This window comes from Anoplophora glabripennis, unplaced genomic scaffold (genome assembly GCF_000390285.2).
Source record: "Anoplophora glabripennis isolate ALB-LARVAE unplaced genomic scaffold, Agla_2.0 scaffold473, whole genome shotgun sequence".
Taxonomy (NCBI): Eukaryota; Metazoa; Arthropoda; class Insecta; order Coleoptera; family Cerambycidae; genus Anoplophora; species Anoplophora glabripennis.
Genome location: NW_019417197.1, coordinates 277,019 through 290,205, shown reverse-complemented (window position 1 = coordinate 290,205; position 13,187 = coordinate 277,019). Strand labels below are relative to the sequence as shown.

The following is a 13,187-nucleotide window of genomic DNA, read 5'->3' as shown; positions in this document are numbered from 1 at the left end:
GATGTGCAAATATTTTAAGGTGTTTAGGAAGTAATTTTAGGGGGGTACTTCCAATATATTTTTTTGATTTGAGCCCCTCCTGAGAAAATATTCAAATCTCAGTGGCCGAAAAAATTAGCTTTTATTTTTTTTTCACGAAATCGTTTAGTTAGAAATTTGAGTTTTGGTACACGTTAACAACTAGTTGTAAATGTATTTTTTGGTAGTCTTTTTTTCTGGGTTATGTTTTTGAATGAAAGAAATTAGCACTCCTTGCTTTTATTTCTCTCACAACTTTTTTCTACGTTAGCCAATTCCAATAAGAAAAATACTACATTTCATTTAGAAACTTTTTTACTCTTCCCATTTTTTCGTAAATTTAATGGTTTAAGAGCAAAAAAATAAACTATTTTCCCTTGCCGATTAGGTACACATAATTAGTATAACAGTTACCAAAAACGATAGTCATTTTTGACATAAAAATTCTTTTTTATCAATAGGAAAAGCTAAGCAAATACGAGCTAAATATTTAATAAAAAAATAAGTAATTTTTTCGGTCATTTTGAGATTTGAATATTTTCTCAGGAGGGGGCTCAAATCGAAAAAATGTTTTGGCAGTACCTCCCTGTAACAAAAGCCAGATCCTTGTAATTTATGGGGCGGTTTTCAGAACGACTGGGGCTCAATAGTTCTATTAGGCCTTCTAAGACAGTCATTTGTTGCGTCCGGGGGGCGCCAGCGTAGTCTGGGACAGAACAGAGAAACCCATATTTGTAACAATGCACGAAAACACGAGAAATGCGTAAAGGTTCCAAATTAGAATTAAATCAAATTGTTAAATTGATAATAAGAAAGTAATAGATCAAATAGCAGGTTTTTAGGCGGATTTTCCAAGCAATAAGAATAGATTAAATGAGATTGACTAATCCGTCCCGTATTGCTACACGGAGTTACTAGAGGAAGGCTAGGGTTACTTGCGAGTTCAGTTAGTCACAGAATTATTTATATAAATGTAAGTCCAGTCAATTAGGTAATTATTAACATAGTATAGTTATACCGAAGCGTCCCGATATTCAGGAGCCCAGCAGTAAGATAAGAACAGAAACTTCTGGACCCAAGAAATGGGCGTGTCGAAGCGAGGTGTTCGATTCAGGAGATCTCCGAAAAACAGGCAGTTTTTCCTTGGGTTTCACATCGAGCAGTCTACTTAGTTTTAGACTCTCGGGTTAATTTAATAATGGATAGTCATTCCAATTTTTTCTATGGTTCGCGCATTCCTTGAATCTCGGTACGCTGTCGCATGTCAATAAATTAACAATCTTTTTCGAGCCCGTTGTGTCGTAATTTTGTTTGTTTTGTTTTTATTGTCAATAAAACCGTTCCTGGAAGGTTTTGGTGTTTTTTGTTCTTCCAACTTAAGTGTCACCCTACTGGATTACCTTGTGCATGAGCGACATACGGTAAGTGTCTGGTATTCATTCTCTGAACGTACAACATCTCTAAGTTCCCACGTATCGATTAAAGTGTAATGATAATTATAAACTCCCCTTCTAGAAATTAATAGTAAACTATTTTGTCAGTTAATACCGTTATGATACTGGTCATAGCGGTAGATAGATAATTAAAGAAATAACCCCTCAGGTTACACCTCTAAAATTATTTTCTAAACACCTCCTTAAAATATTTGCACATCATTGTGAAATACCCTGTATATACTATAAATATAATATATAAAATTATTTAAAATTTAAAATTAATCTTGTAAGAGTTACTGAAATTATTAAATCAAACCAACGACGTGTGCGATAACTTCTATCGTTTACGATTAGAGACTACAGGTATAACCACTGGTAGTGACGTCACTAAATAAAGACGCATCAGGCGTGAGGCTTTAGATTAAAGACGGTAATGGTACTTCATGTTTACAGTATGTAATTTTTTTTTAGGGCAGTACTTACCTATTACGTTTCATGGGACATGGGTCTAAACACCTTGCGGATTGTATTAACTACTTCCATATTCTAATGTAAGAATTCTTTTCCGAGTTTTATTTCCTTACAACTATCACTGCGCCTTGTTCTAACTTTTGAGGGGACTTTAAGGATCAGGTAAGGTGCTGTAAAATAACAAAACCGAAGTATAGTTTCTGAAATGTTTGCACGTTTTATTGATTTTTATTGGGTTTTTTACATTTTTTATATCTTATACTTTAAAACGGGCTCTAGAACAATAAAAATATACAGATCAAGCCCTCGATAACATATATATATTGAATCAAAATAGACATTTCTTTATTTATTTATTATCTATGTTATAATATAACTTAAAGAGCAGGGCCCCCGCTAGGGGGGGCCCAGGTAATTGTATATATACGAGGCCAACCAAAAGAATACGTCCCCATTTTTTTAATCATTTTTTTTTTGTTTTTTGGTTAGGCTTCATACCCCTCAGTCAGTCACCCTCGCTATAAGTACTTATAGGCGTGTTTTTGTGGAGGTCACTGTACAGCAGTCTCTAGACGGAGTTGAACCGAGAATTTTTTTGTTGTGATTCGTGTTCCCTTTTTGCGTCTCAGTCCAACTGGTGTTCTAACTAAGTTACTGACTCTACGAAATAAAAAAAATCCAACTACTCAGACCTACAGTTACTTATTTAATGACTGGTTACGTTACTCGCAAGTTATGGAAGTTTTCACGATAATTTTTTTTATGATTTCTAATACTTATTGCGATCGGGCGATGTAACTGAAATTTCCAATAAATAGGATCGTTGGTCGCAGCCTGAAGCCCTGAAAACCAGCGGACGCAAACATGCATTTTTCTTAGTGTAGTGTAAAAATGGCGTTAAAAATTATTTAGAACTTAAAACAACTACCGGCGTGATAGAACGATAATTACCGATCGTAAAGGCAAGTACTCGCTAAATTATAATTATTGGAAGAGAATTGGTGGTGAAAATGCTGTCTTAAATCTGTTCCTCCTTGATTATATCTAAGCTTACTGTCTTTTATACGAATATGATGTCTATGTTGACTTTTTTTACTTTTTACTTTTAATAATAATTAATATCTACGCACAAATGCTATTATATATGATATGTTTTTTGTTTTAATTTTTTTCTCGCGCTTATATCCACGTTAAAATTAATACGAGTGAATATGTAGTAATAAAATAAACTGATAGATATAAATACAAGTCTAACACTAACCTAGGTTAAAACACAAAATCTGTTTAAAATATATTATTTTGTGTTTTTTTTGTAATTGTTTTTAAAGCAATTTATAAAATTTTTTTGCTAAATTATCTCAAAATGTTAAATATTAACAACTCGGTACATTTAAATCGGTAAAATTTAAATAGTAAATGCCGCCACGTTCCGCCTTTCTGCGTTTCTAGAAAAAAAAAGGACCCACCTACCCCCCCGACGACGGATAAAATTTGTCATAGCTATTGAACTGTCTGCAACTTGCTCCTACACACAAACTACATTTACGGTTTTACATAAACATATTTAAAAAATATCCTACCCTCTACGCGCGAACCAGACATTCCGGGCGACGTTTCGGAAAAGCGCCCCGCGCCGCATCGACCTCCCTCAGACTCGGCGCTGGGACCGGCGAAATTGCGCGCCTACCTGAGGAAGGTCAAGGCCGAGCAACGAAACGGGCGCCCGATACGAAACCGTGTACTTCTGCGGCTGGATTCAGGCTGCGTATCGAAAAAAAATCGCTCCAAAATCGCTAAAAAACATCTCACGTACACAACCCAATAGAAATGTGTTTTTCTCACAGCCACACACACCAAATAATGCGTCATATTTTAAGAACTGTCAGCCTCATGTTACTAGAGAGAACCGGCCGGGGCCGTCTTGGAAGTGTATGTAATGAGTCTATTAAATTTAATGAGTCTCACGTTGTTATTAATGAGTCATTTGTACATTAATCAAATGGGAATTGATCAAAAATAGTCTATGATAACACCAAATCAGATTTTAAGGGGGCCAAACTTACATAAAAAAAGTATATTTAATGAGTCACATCACTCCATAAGTCAAAGTTACTTTTTGCACAGCACATATAAAAATAAGCAGCTAAAATAACGAGGCGCGTCATGAGTCTGATGGTTTTTGAAGAGTTCTTAACGAGTCATATTTTTTTAACGAGTCACTCATGATTATCCTTAACGAGTCACATGTTCTCTGCAACGAAGTGATGTTACAGCAATTTTAATGTAATAAATTTAGTAGTTCTATGAACATTTTAATGAGTCACGACAAACCGGCAGAGGAATTTCAGAAGTTGAACAAATATTTGTATATTTAAGCATTTTCGGAAAATTAACCACTTTACTCTTTGTTTGACTTCGAAAAACGCGAATTGTGTCAATGGAGTTGAACTAGGATAACCATGACCATGACAAATCGTAGTGTACCGACGAATTTCGTAACGGTTGTACCGGCTCTTAAATTTTTGTAATGAAGAAAGCTATTGTTATTTTTAGACTCATTGTTTGAAAATACGCAAGGCAGCGGTGTGCAAAAAATTACAATGGCGAGTTGAATATTCATGTTCTTTGTATTCAATATTGTAAATAACATATTAAAATGTGCCTATCGAAAAATTGAAAAAATTGCGTTTATGCGTTAAAGGGGAAATCAGTTTAGATCAGTTATATTCATAATTCTGGTGTAAATCTTCTGGATTAAAAAATTATTTCTCAATTCGTTCAAATTAAATTTGGTTTAGAAGCAATTGTCTTAAAACCTGATCTGGTACAACTACGTTTTTAGTCACCAAACGCAAATGATGTTTGGACCTGTCGATTTTACTCATTATGATGTATTTATGACTCATTAAATCGCAAAGTCAAGGTTCCGTTACAATTTACTTGTTATTTCAATTTTTACAACCTTGGACTTTCATAGGCTCAATTTTTTAATAAAGTACGGTTCTACCTATGCAGTATCAGTTCAAAACTGTTTACAATTTATAAGAGTTTTACTCTTGGACAATAAAAAATAGACAGACTCACGCCGACTCCTAAAAGACGACACCTCAAATCCAAGACAACCCCTTGGGAGCCCTTTACAATCTCGGAATGATTTGTTTACAGTGACGCGCGCAGCTTGCGTTACGTAAGGGGTTCTCGCGCGAACCTCAGTCAGCAGTCTGTACGAGGAGTGTCCCGGTGGTGGCGGCGCACGACAGCCGCCGCCTCTACCGCTAGAGGGCGCGCTGTCGCCCGCGCACCCGCACAGACTTGCGCACATCACGAGCAACACTGCATCCACGATGGGTTGCACGTGCAGTAGCAGCTGGTCTGGATGATGGGCGCGTAGACAATACCGTTGGCGTACATGAGGGGCGGGGGCTGCTGGGTCATCATGCGCTGCTGGTCCTGGTAGAGCACCTGCCAGGCGAGGCTCTTGATGAGCTGCAGCGTCTGGCGCCGCTCGTGACCCATCAGGCAGACGGTCGACTCCTCTACCACGTCGTGGAGGAGCATCAGGTACTGGTGTCGCAGCGCCTCCTCGTCAGGCTCCACGAAGTGGTTCCACAGGTAGTTCTCCAGCTTGGCCTTCTGCTGGGTGATGTCGGGGAAGTCGATGAAGAAGCGCGAGCACATGTATCTGCAACAAAGACCAACAATTAGCCATCTTCAAGTACTCCCGAAAGATGATTGCTATGGAAAATGGAAATGTTTTGTTTCACATTGGGATACAGGTCTTGAGCTACTAAAGCACAAACCTAAAAAAAATTAGACTGCCTGCTTAAGTGACATACCGGTCTGGCCAGGTAATTCTTTCGCATAGACTAAATAAATTACACGCATCTCCCCTATCAACTTCGGGTGGAAGGGGTCGTACATGACATATATCATCGAGACTGCGACTCGGACTCTCGTAATTGGTTGACTGTGGGAGTGCAGGTGCCCCGTTGCATTTTTGTGAACCGACCGAATATCTAAAGCTTTTGTTTAGTTTTATTTTTATTATTATTCCATTCAAACCTTTGGTAAGAAGTAGACAGAATATTACAAAATAAAAATGGCGTACAGTGTCGAACAGAAAAATTAATATTATGGCGTTTTTTTATTCCCTTATATCGATGGCATAAAGTTATACAAATGATATGGGGGCGGAGTCAGAATTATTAGGAGACTGGTGAAATATTTATATAATTTACAAAGTTTGTATCGGAAATAAAAATCTGACCAGACCTGTATAAAGTCGACTTAAGAAGATGCACAACTCTTAGCCAATGTAAAGTAAATCACTCCAATTGTATACCTTTTAGAACTTTTAAATAAAATGAATTTTTAAGTATTGTTTTTATAGTAGCAGGCAGTCTAGGGTTAATGAAAGGTTATGCAGTTTAAAAAATTATAAATATTGTGATCCATACCATTGATTTGGTACTTATAGAGAAGTTTTGTCTAAACCTTTATATTAAGCATCAGATTTTGCTGCTGTTAAACCTTAATTAGTTTAGTAGTAAAAATGCAATTTAGTTGTAGTATTATGTACATTTGCTAGTATGTTCATTTTTTTGATATTAATAATCTATATTTGTTAATTCAGTGAAAATTATAATGTATAATGGCAAATCCAGCACAGAGGTCATTCAACTTTCAAGCATTTTTACATACAGTATGAGAGTAATTGCCAACCAAAGTTGATACAAAAAGAAAATTATAACACTAGAAAGAAGACGGGTGCCAAAAGTTGACCTCAATTAACACAAGATAGATCAGATGTGGAAACAACTCTCACTATTACCAAACAACAAGCTACACCAAACGCAATACGCAGACTCACTATTCTGAAACAAACTATACCAAACGGAACAATAGCCTCACTATTACGAAACGAGCTATACCAAACGGAATAACAGCCGAGATGAGCGGCTCATTAGCCAGCGCCAATTGTTAATTATTTTACGAACAATATAGCGTTCAACGAAGAAGCCACATTCCGTTACGCCGCGAGATTTGCGAGGAAGCAATAATAATAATCGACTGTTTGCTCGCCGCAATATGCTACTTAGGCTTTTATATTGCATTCTCTGGACAAATACGAGAGATAATTCTGCCAACGGTCATGCCCGTGGAAACACAACGTGGATTAAATTGAGCAAATAGAGCGGTAGTAAGATAATTAAATTATTGTAACCGACGGAATTGAAAAGTTTCTTTCGGACAATTTAATTTTAATTAACGGTATGAAGACATAGCGCTTATTTAATTGTGCCAATTTAATTCTTCTCATCCTATACAGGGTGATTTATACCGGAAGGTAAAATAAGAATCCGGTTCCAATTTTAAACAAAAAAGACGAAATACCATAGTTTTATAGATATACATTATACTATGTGATCGCTCGCACTGCCTTAACCTATAAAATGTAGGCTAAAGAACACAATCGGTAGAAAGGAAAATTTGTGTCCAAAAGAAAATATAAGTGCTTGAGAATTAGAACAGAAAATAGCAAAAGCTTGGAAAAAAGCTGTTGAAGAGAAGATTGTGGAGCCAGAACCTCCGCACACCGTTGGAGGGCATCAATTAATCGACAAAGAATACATGACACAAAGCATACAACTGCTCTGCTTTTTACAAACTGTGATTACGAAGTGATTCGCGTGGAAAAGTTTAAATTTAATTTAGTTACTTGCATAGTATAATACTACTATGATGCACTTCAGTAAATACAAATGTTTCTTATAAGATAAGGGTTCAAAGCGATTATATTTATGTATGTGTAGTATAATACAGTGATACGATGTTATTGCAGCCAAAAATATACTAAAATTATTGAAATGTTAATTTTAAAATGAAAAATGATATTAAAAATGTCATAATTTGTCAAAATGCATAAGATTGTTATATGCGCCGTGATGCAAAGTATAAATATTTCATTGTTTATATGCTACTGTATTTTTTACTTCTTGTACTGAAAGTTTGTCGTACTTTATAAATAAAAAAAGATTTCAAAAAACATACTACTTCATTTGAAAATTTCTCATTTTATTTTATTATTCCAAATTGAATTACACAAATAAACACAAGTTGAATGTAATCCATTTCTAATGACTAATTTGTATATCGAAACGTGTATTTAAATTTCCCGCCACCTATCCTCATTCATACTCTATTGCGCTGTTGCCGTTACTCCTTCGCGTTTATTATGAGACGACAACAAGTCAGAACTTTTCATGTTCGATAATTTATTTCTCTGTGATATGTGCGGTAACCTATAGTAGGATCGTATTCGATGCAAATTAGAGCAAAAAGTTATCGGTCTTTTATCAAAGGAAAATCGTGTCATCATTTTTAGGAGGCGTAAGATAAATCATTTCAAATTTAAAATGAAATTCAATGTAAAATCTGAAATACCGCTGCATACGCACTGTGTTCTGGTAGTAGCTGTAGTCGCCCAGGTGCATCGAGTGTACGAACTGGTCGGTTATACGTCAAATACTAACCTGGCGAGCTTTGCCGTCAATTAGAGAGCGCTTCCAAAAAACAAGTAAACAACAGTGGCGCGTACAGAGGTAAAATGTAGTACATATGTGGAATTTAGGAAACAAATTGGATTTAGAATAAATTACATTTAAAATAAATATTTTATGAGAATAAAGGAATTTTTGTAGGAACAAGGGTGCCAGACCTGAACTGATCCCCTCGTCCCTTCATAATGTATAAAGAAATTATTCAATTTGTAAAACCCTTAAAAGCGTACTTCATTGGTTCCGTTGACAGATAATGATTTATTACTTTGCATCGAATATGATCCTACTATAATTCACATAATTTGATTTCGCAAATAATATATCTCAATAATACGAAATTGATTGCATTTTTCCATAGCACCCCATCCTCCTTAAACATTTATTCAAAAGTACTCAGCATTACTCAAATATTACTGGAGCTTGTAGACCAGATTATTCTCGTGGTTTCCCTCTCGATTACTTTTCGTAAAATTTGAAATTTATCCATGAAAACTATTAACCTTGATATTCGAAAACGAAGCCCAATAAAAAATATATTTCCTAGTTTTTGCTTAGAGATCCTTAATTTTTCCCTGTATTTTTATTCAAACCAACGAATTTAAAAAATGTCGTTCCACACTTCCTCCAACCACAAATTGTGGAATACAAAATTGAATCCTGCACACTCGCGCCCAGCGAAACGTGAGTGACATTTAACAATTTCGCCCACAATTTTTTTCTGCGGTCAAGGCTGTCGGCTTTGACTGTTAATTAAATAACACATGCGGGCTTTCCTCAAAAGCGGAAAAGCTGGCAAACCAATTTTCCGATCGATCTGAATTATTATACAAGCTGAAACATTTTCTTTATCTCCACGTTAATAACGTCGCGCTACGAGTCAAGTACGTTTCTAGGGCGCCGTTCTGTATCTATTATTATACGGTACGGTACGACGGCGACGCTTATCAACAGGAAATATCCGAGAGATTGCTGCTAATAACTCCTGCCAAATACCAGGGGCGTTGTTTGGCCGATATGCACGTGATTAAAATGCACGAAATTAGGAACAAACAACTTACAGTCGAGCAAAATGAGAGGCATAGTCGTAGGGATGTGGTATACAGTATACAGGCTATGACCAACCAAGTGTCTACACTAAGTAACATGTTCAATACTAAGGAATCTCATATTAATAAAGCGAAACTAGCGACAGAAAAAGAATTGACGAAATTTCAGGGGTTTTATTTTTAAACAATTTAAATTAAACAAATTTAAAAAATTCCATCATTAAAGAAAAATCAAACTGATCATGCTGTTGCCAATGGGAAAAGAGCATTTTATGGTCAAATTGTTCTACTAAAAACTTATGGAAGAAGTTGAAAATGTTAAATACTAAAAAAAGGTTCCATCCTATCCCATCTCAACGTTATTAATAATTATTTAAAATTTTGTTGACAATATTAATATGCATCACACTGACAATGATGTAGTAAATTAGGTACTATTTAAATAAAATAAAACCCCACCCAAGTTTTTTCTTTATTCTGAAACTGATATACTGTTCCACAAAAAGAGTACATAGATTTTGTGCATTTTTTTATGCTGAATCCCAATCTGCAGCCTAATAAGCGATTTACCGGGTCATTTTTTAGTAAAACGTTACAATGTCCCCCAAAATAGGATGAAATAGTGAAGATAAGATAAAGTTTTATACTGAAGAGTAACAATTTGTAAATGCTTTGAGAAAATATTTTAAAATAATATTTTGAGTATTGGAAAAAATTATATGCCAATTAAATCCACACTATATTTACCTTAGAATGGATACAAAAATACCTCAGATTTGTGTTGAGATCTATCGGTCTGACCAAAACTGACATGTATTTGTTCCATATTTAACAATTTTGGAACCCTCTAAAACGACACGCCTATGGAAATACATGCTCTGAACATTTACCCTTTGCAAGGACCTACATATTGAAAATGAGTCACTGTCCACTATTCTAGCACTGGAGAAATAAGTCAAACTACTAAATTTCAACACGTGATTTCTCAGATGAAAAATGATATCGGGACAAGGGCGTCGCCAAAGGGGAGAAATTCGGAAAAAGTACAAAAAATTTCTTAAGCTAAGAAAATATTAGATCGGAAATTTTTTATAAAATATTTTATTTACTTCAACTTTAATTTTGAAAACTAATATACAGAGTACTTTGGTTGTTAAAAAAAAAACAATTGTTATAAATTAGTATAAATATTTATTGACAAAAGAATTTAAAAATATAAAATTTTATGTTAAAAAGTAATATTTACATTTCTATATTTTAAAAATTTAGCTCCGGAATTTTAAATTAAAAAAAAAAAGAAGAATAAAAACCTGGCTGCAAAATACTATGGTACAAAATCATCTCAATGGCCTAGCAATGATAAGTATACACAGAAAGCTTTTTGACAACTATGCAGATTTTATTAATAAAGTGGTCGACAAATTTTCAAAAAATCCGATTGTTTTACTTAATTTTCGTTGGATTTCTTTATTTTTTTTATTTTTGTTTTAAAAGGTTTTATTAAAAATGTTTCTAAAAAAAATTAATTCGCTGTACCTATTTCTACCTATAATTTATATTTCTCCCATTTTCTCTCTCTTATCTTGCCCCTCCCCCCCCTCTAGCCCATTGGCTGGCGACGCCCTTTCTCTAAGACACCATTAATGGTTTCAGCAAAAAAAATTACTTTTCCATGCAACATAACCTCAAATATGACAAAAAATCGCGATTTTGACACTTTTAGGTTAGGATATCTCGAAAACCACAGACAACTGAGAAATTTGGACCTCTAATTCGAATTCAACGCATGACAATCCTTTGGCAAAAGTATATTCGTGTTGTTGGGTTAAAATCTAGTCGGCCTGTGTTATTACAGCTACATCTTTGATATCACAAGAACTTGAAGAAAAAATACAAAGGACAACCACTTCTACTGCTCTCGTCTGGAATATCTCCACAGTCGCATTCCTCAAGGCGAAACGCGTTACCTGTACATTTTCCATTCCTACTTAAAATTTAATACCCTTGTCTGGCCGACAAATTACAGAGAAGAAGTAACGAATACTATCATTACCCCTGGCGATAGAAAAACTACATGATTTATGCATCGTTTCGTGATATTTCCACGTTTGGAACAGTTCGGAAGGTGGGACCCGACAGGAATAGCGGTACTTGGAAAACTAAACAAGATAAATTATTCATGTAATAACAGCACACTGTAATGTGTGTATAAATAGTTTTGGTTCATCGAGCTAGATGTCAATTTATTACGCATATGGTGTCTAATCTGATTAATATCTAGATATGGATGATGTTGGGTATTATTAGGTATGATGTGATGTCACAGACCTTTAAATGTGGAACCATAGTTGCTTAGTAGGACATTAATATCCGGTGTGAAACATTTTAAATTAAAACAATTTTGAAATTAGTTTTGTAGTTCATATACAATTTACTTCATGTACCTTATCTTTTTGTGTGGTATTAAATTTACTTTGGTCGTCCAACTAAAAATCCACCTTTACGTTATAGAGTTAGCATATAGGGCCGTTTCCCATTTTATGTACCATTTTTTTAAAATATTTATTTGAAAGAGATTTCGCAATTTTTTCTTATTTTTGACCATGTTCTAAATAGAAGAACGTTTCCCCACTTACATCCAGTTTCACAATCTGCGGTTAACTAACAGTTAATTCCTTACCAAAGGTGGAGTTAGTAGGTCACAGCAAGTAGGGTAGTAAGAAGAGTAAGAAGAAATCAACGAAAGACAAGCCTGTTACAACATTGCTCGATATCCAAGATGTATTGATGTCGTAGACTGTACCTACGTAAAAATATCTCTGGGGACTGAAAACGCTTAAATTTTGAGAAACAGAAAACAATTATTTTCCTTCTGCAAACAGTTGAAATTCGTAACATAGTCACAAGATGGCCAGGTTCAAGTCACGATGCCCACATTTTTAGAAACTCCGTATTAGGTATGTGCTTTTTTGGAAATGGGCCAATATGGTGACTGTCTGTTGATCGGCGATAGTGATTATTTACTTGCTTTCTCACAGAAATAAGCGGCTGTGACAAAATATGTCACTACAGGTCATTTCTTCCTCTTCTTCTAAATTTTGTCACTTGTCCATTGCAATAAATTCGTAACGACACTCTAAAAATAAGCTTAACCCCAGGTTGACTTACTTGAAGAAGTAATGGCTGTTGTGAAACAGTTCAATTGTTTAACCACGAGTTAACTCTTGGGTCAAGGTTACCTTAGCAAAAAGATAACCAACAATTGTGATACTGGCCGATGTTATTTTGAGAAACATCAAAATTAAGCATACGTTATTTAATGACTATATTTTATACGAAGTCTGTTCAGAAAACAACCGAACTCTTTGAATTCCTCGGAAACCTTTCAACGTTTAAAAAAGCTTATGGAGATGATGCGCTGGGTCGTCGTAGGCAATGTTACGAATGGTTTTCACGATTTAAAAGTGATCGTCAGTCAGTTGAAGATGATACTCGATCAGGAAGACTCCCCCACGTCCAGAAAGTCTCAATTGCATCATGCCATGAAATTTTGACTGAAAAATTGAACATGCATCCAATGGCAGCAAAATTTGTTCCTCGTTTGATGGCCGAACAAAAGAAAGAAAATCGTATGGACGTTTGTCAGCAACTCCTTG

At 35.2% G+C, this 13,187-nt stretch overlaps 1 protein-coding gene across 2 annotated transcripts in view; it reads right to left on the bottom strand.

Annotated features, from left to right (window-relative positions):
• Positions 1-2,391: 2,391 nt before the first annotated feature.
• The window catches only part of LOC108911427 (putative nucleotidyltransferase FAM46C), a 74,750-nt gene continuing 63,954 nt past the window's right edge, over positions 2,392-13,187 (bottom strand). For both annotated transcript variants that reach the window (XM_018716364.2, XM_018716365.1), the window contains exon 3: positions 2,392-5,607. In XM_018716364.2, coding sequence (XP_018571880.1) covers positions 5,247-5,607 — 361 coding nt within the window. In that variant the 3' untranslated portion in view covers positions 2,392-5,246. The remainder of the gene's footprint in view (positions 5,608-13,187) is intronic.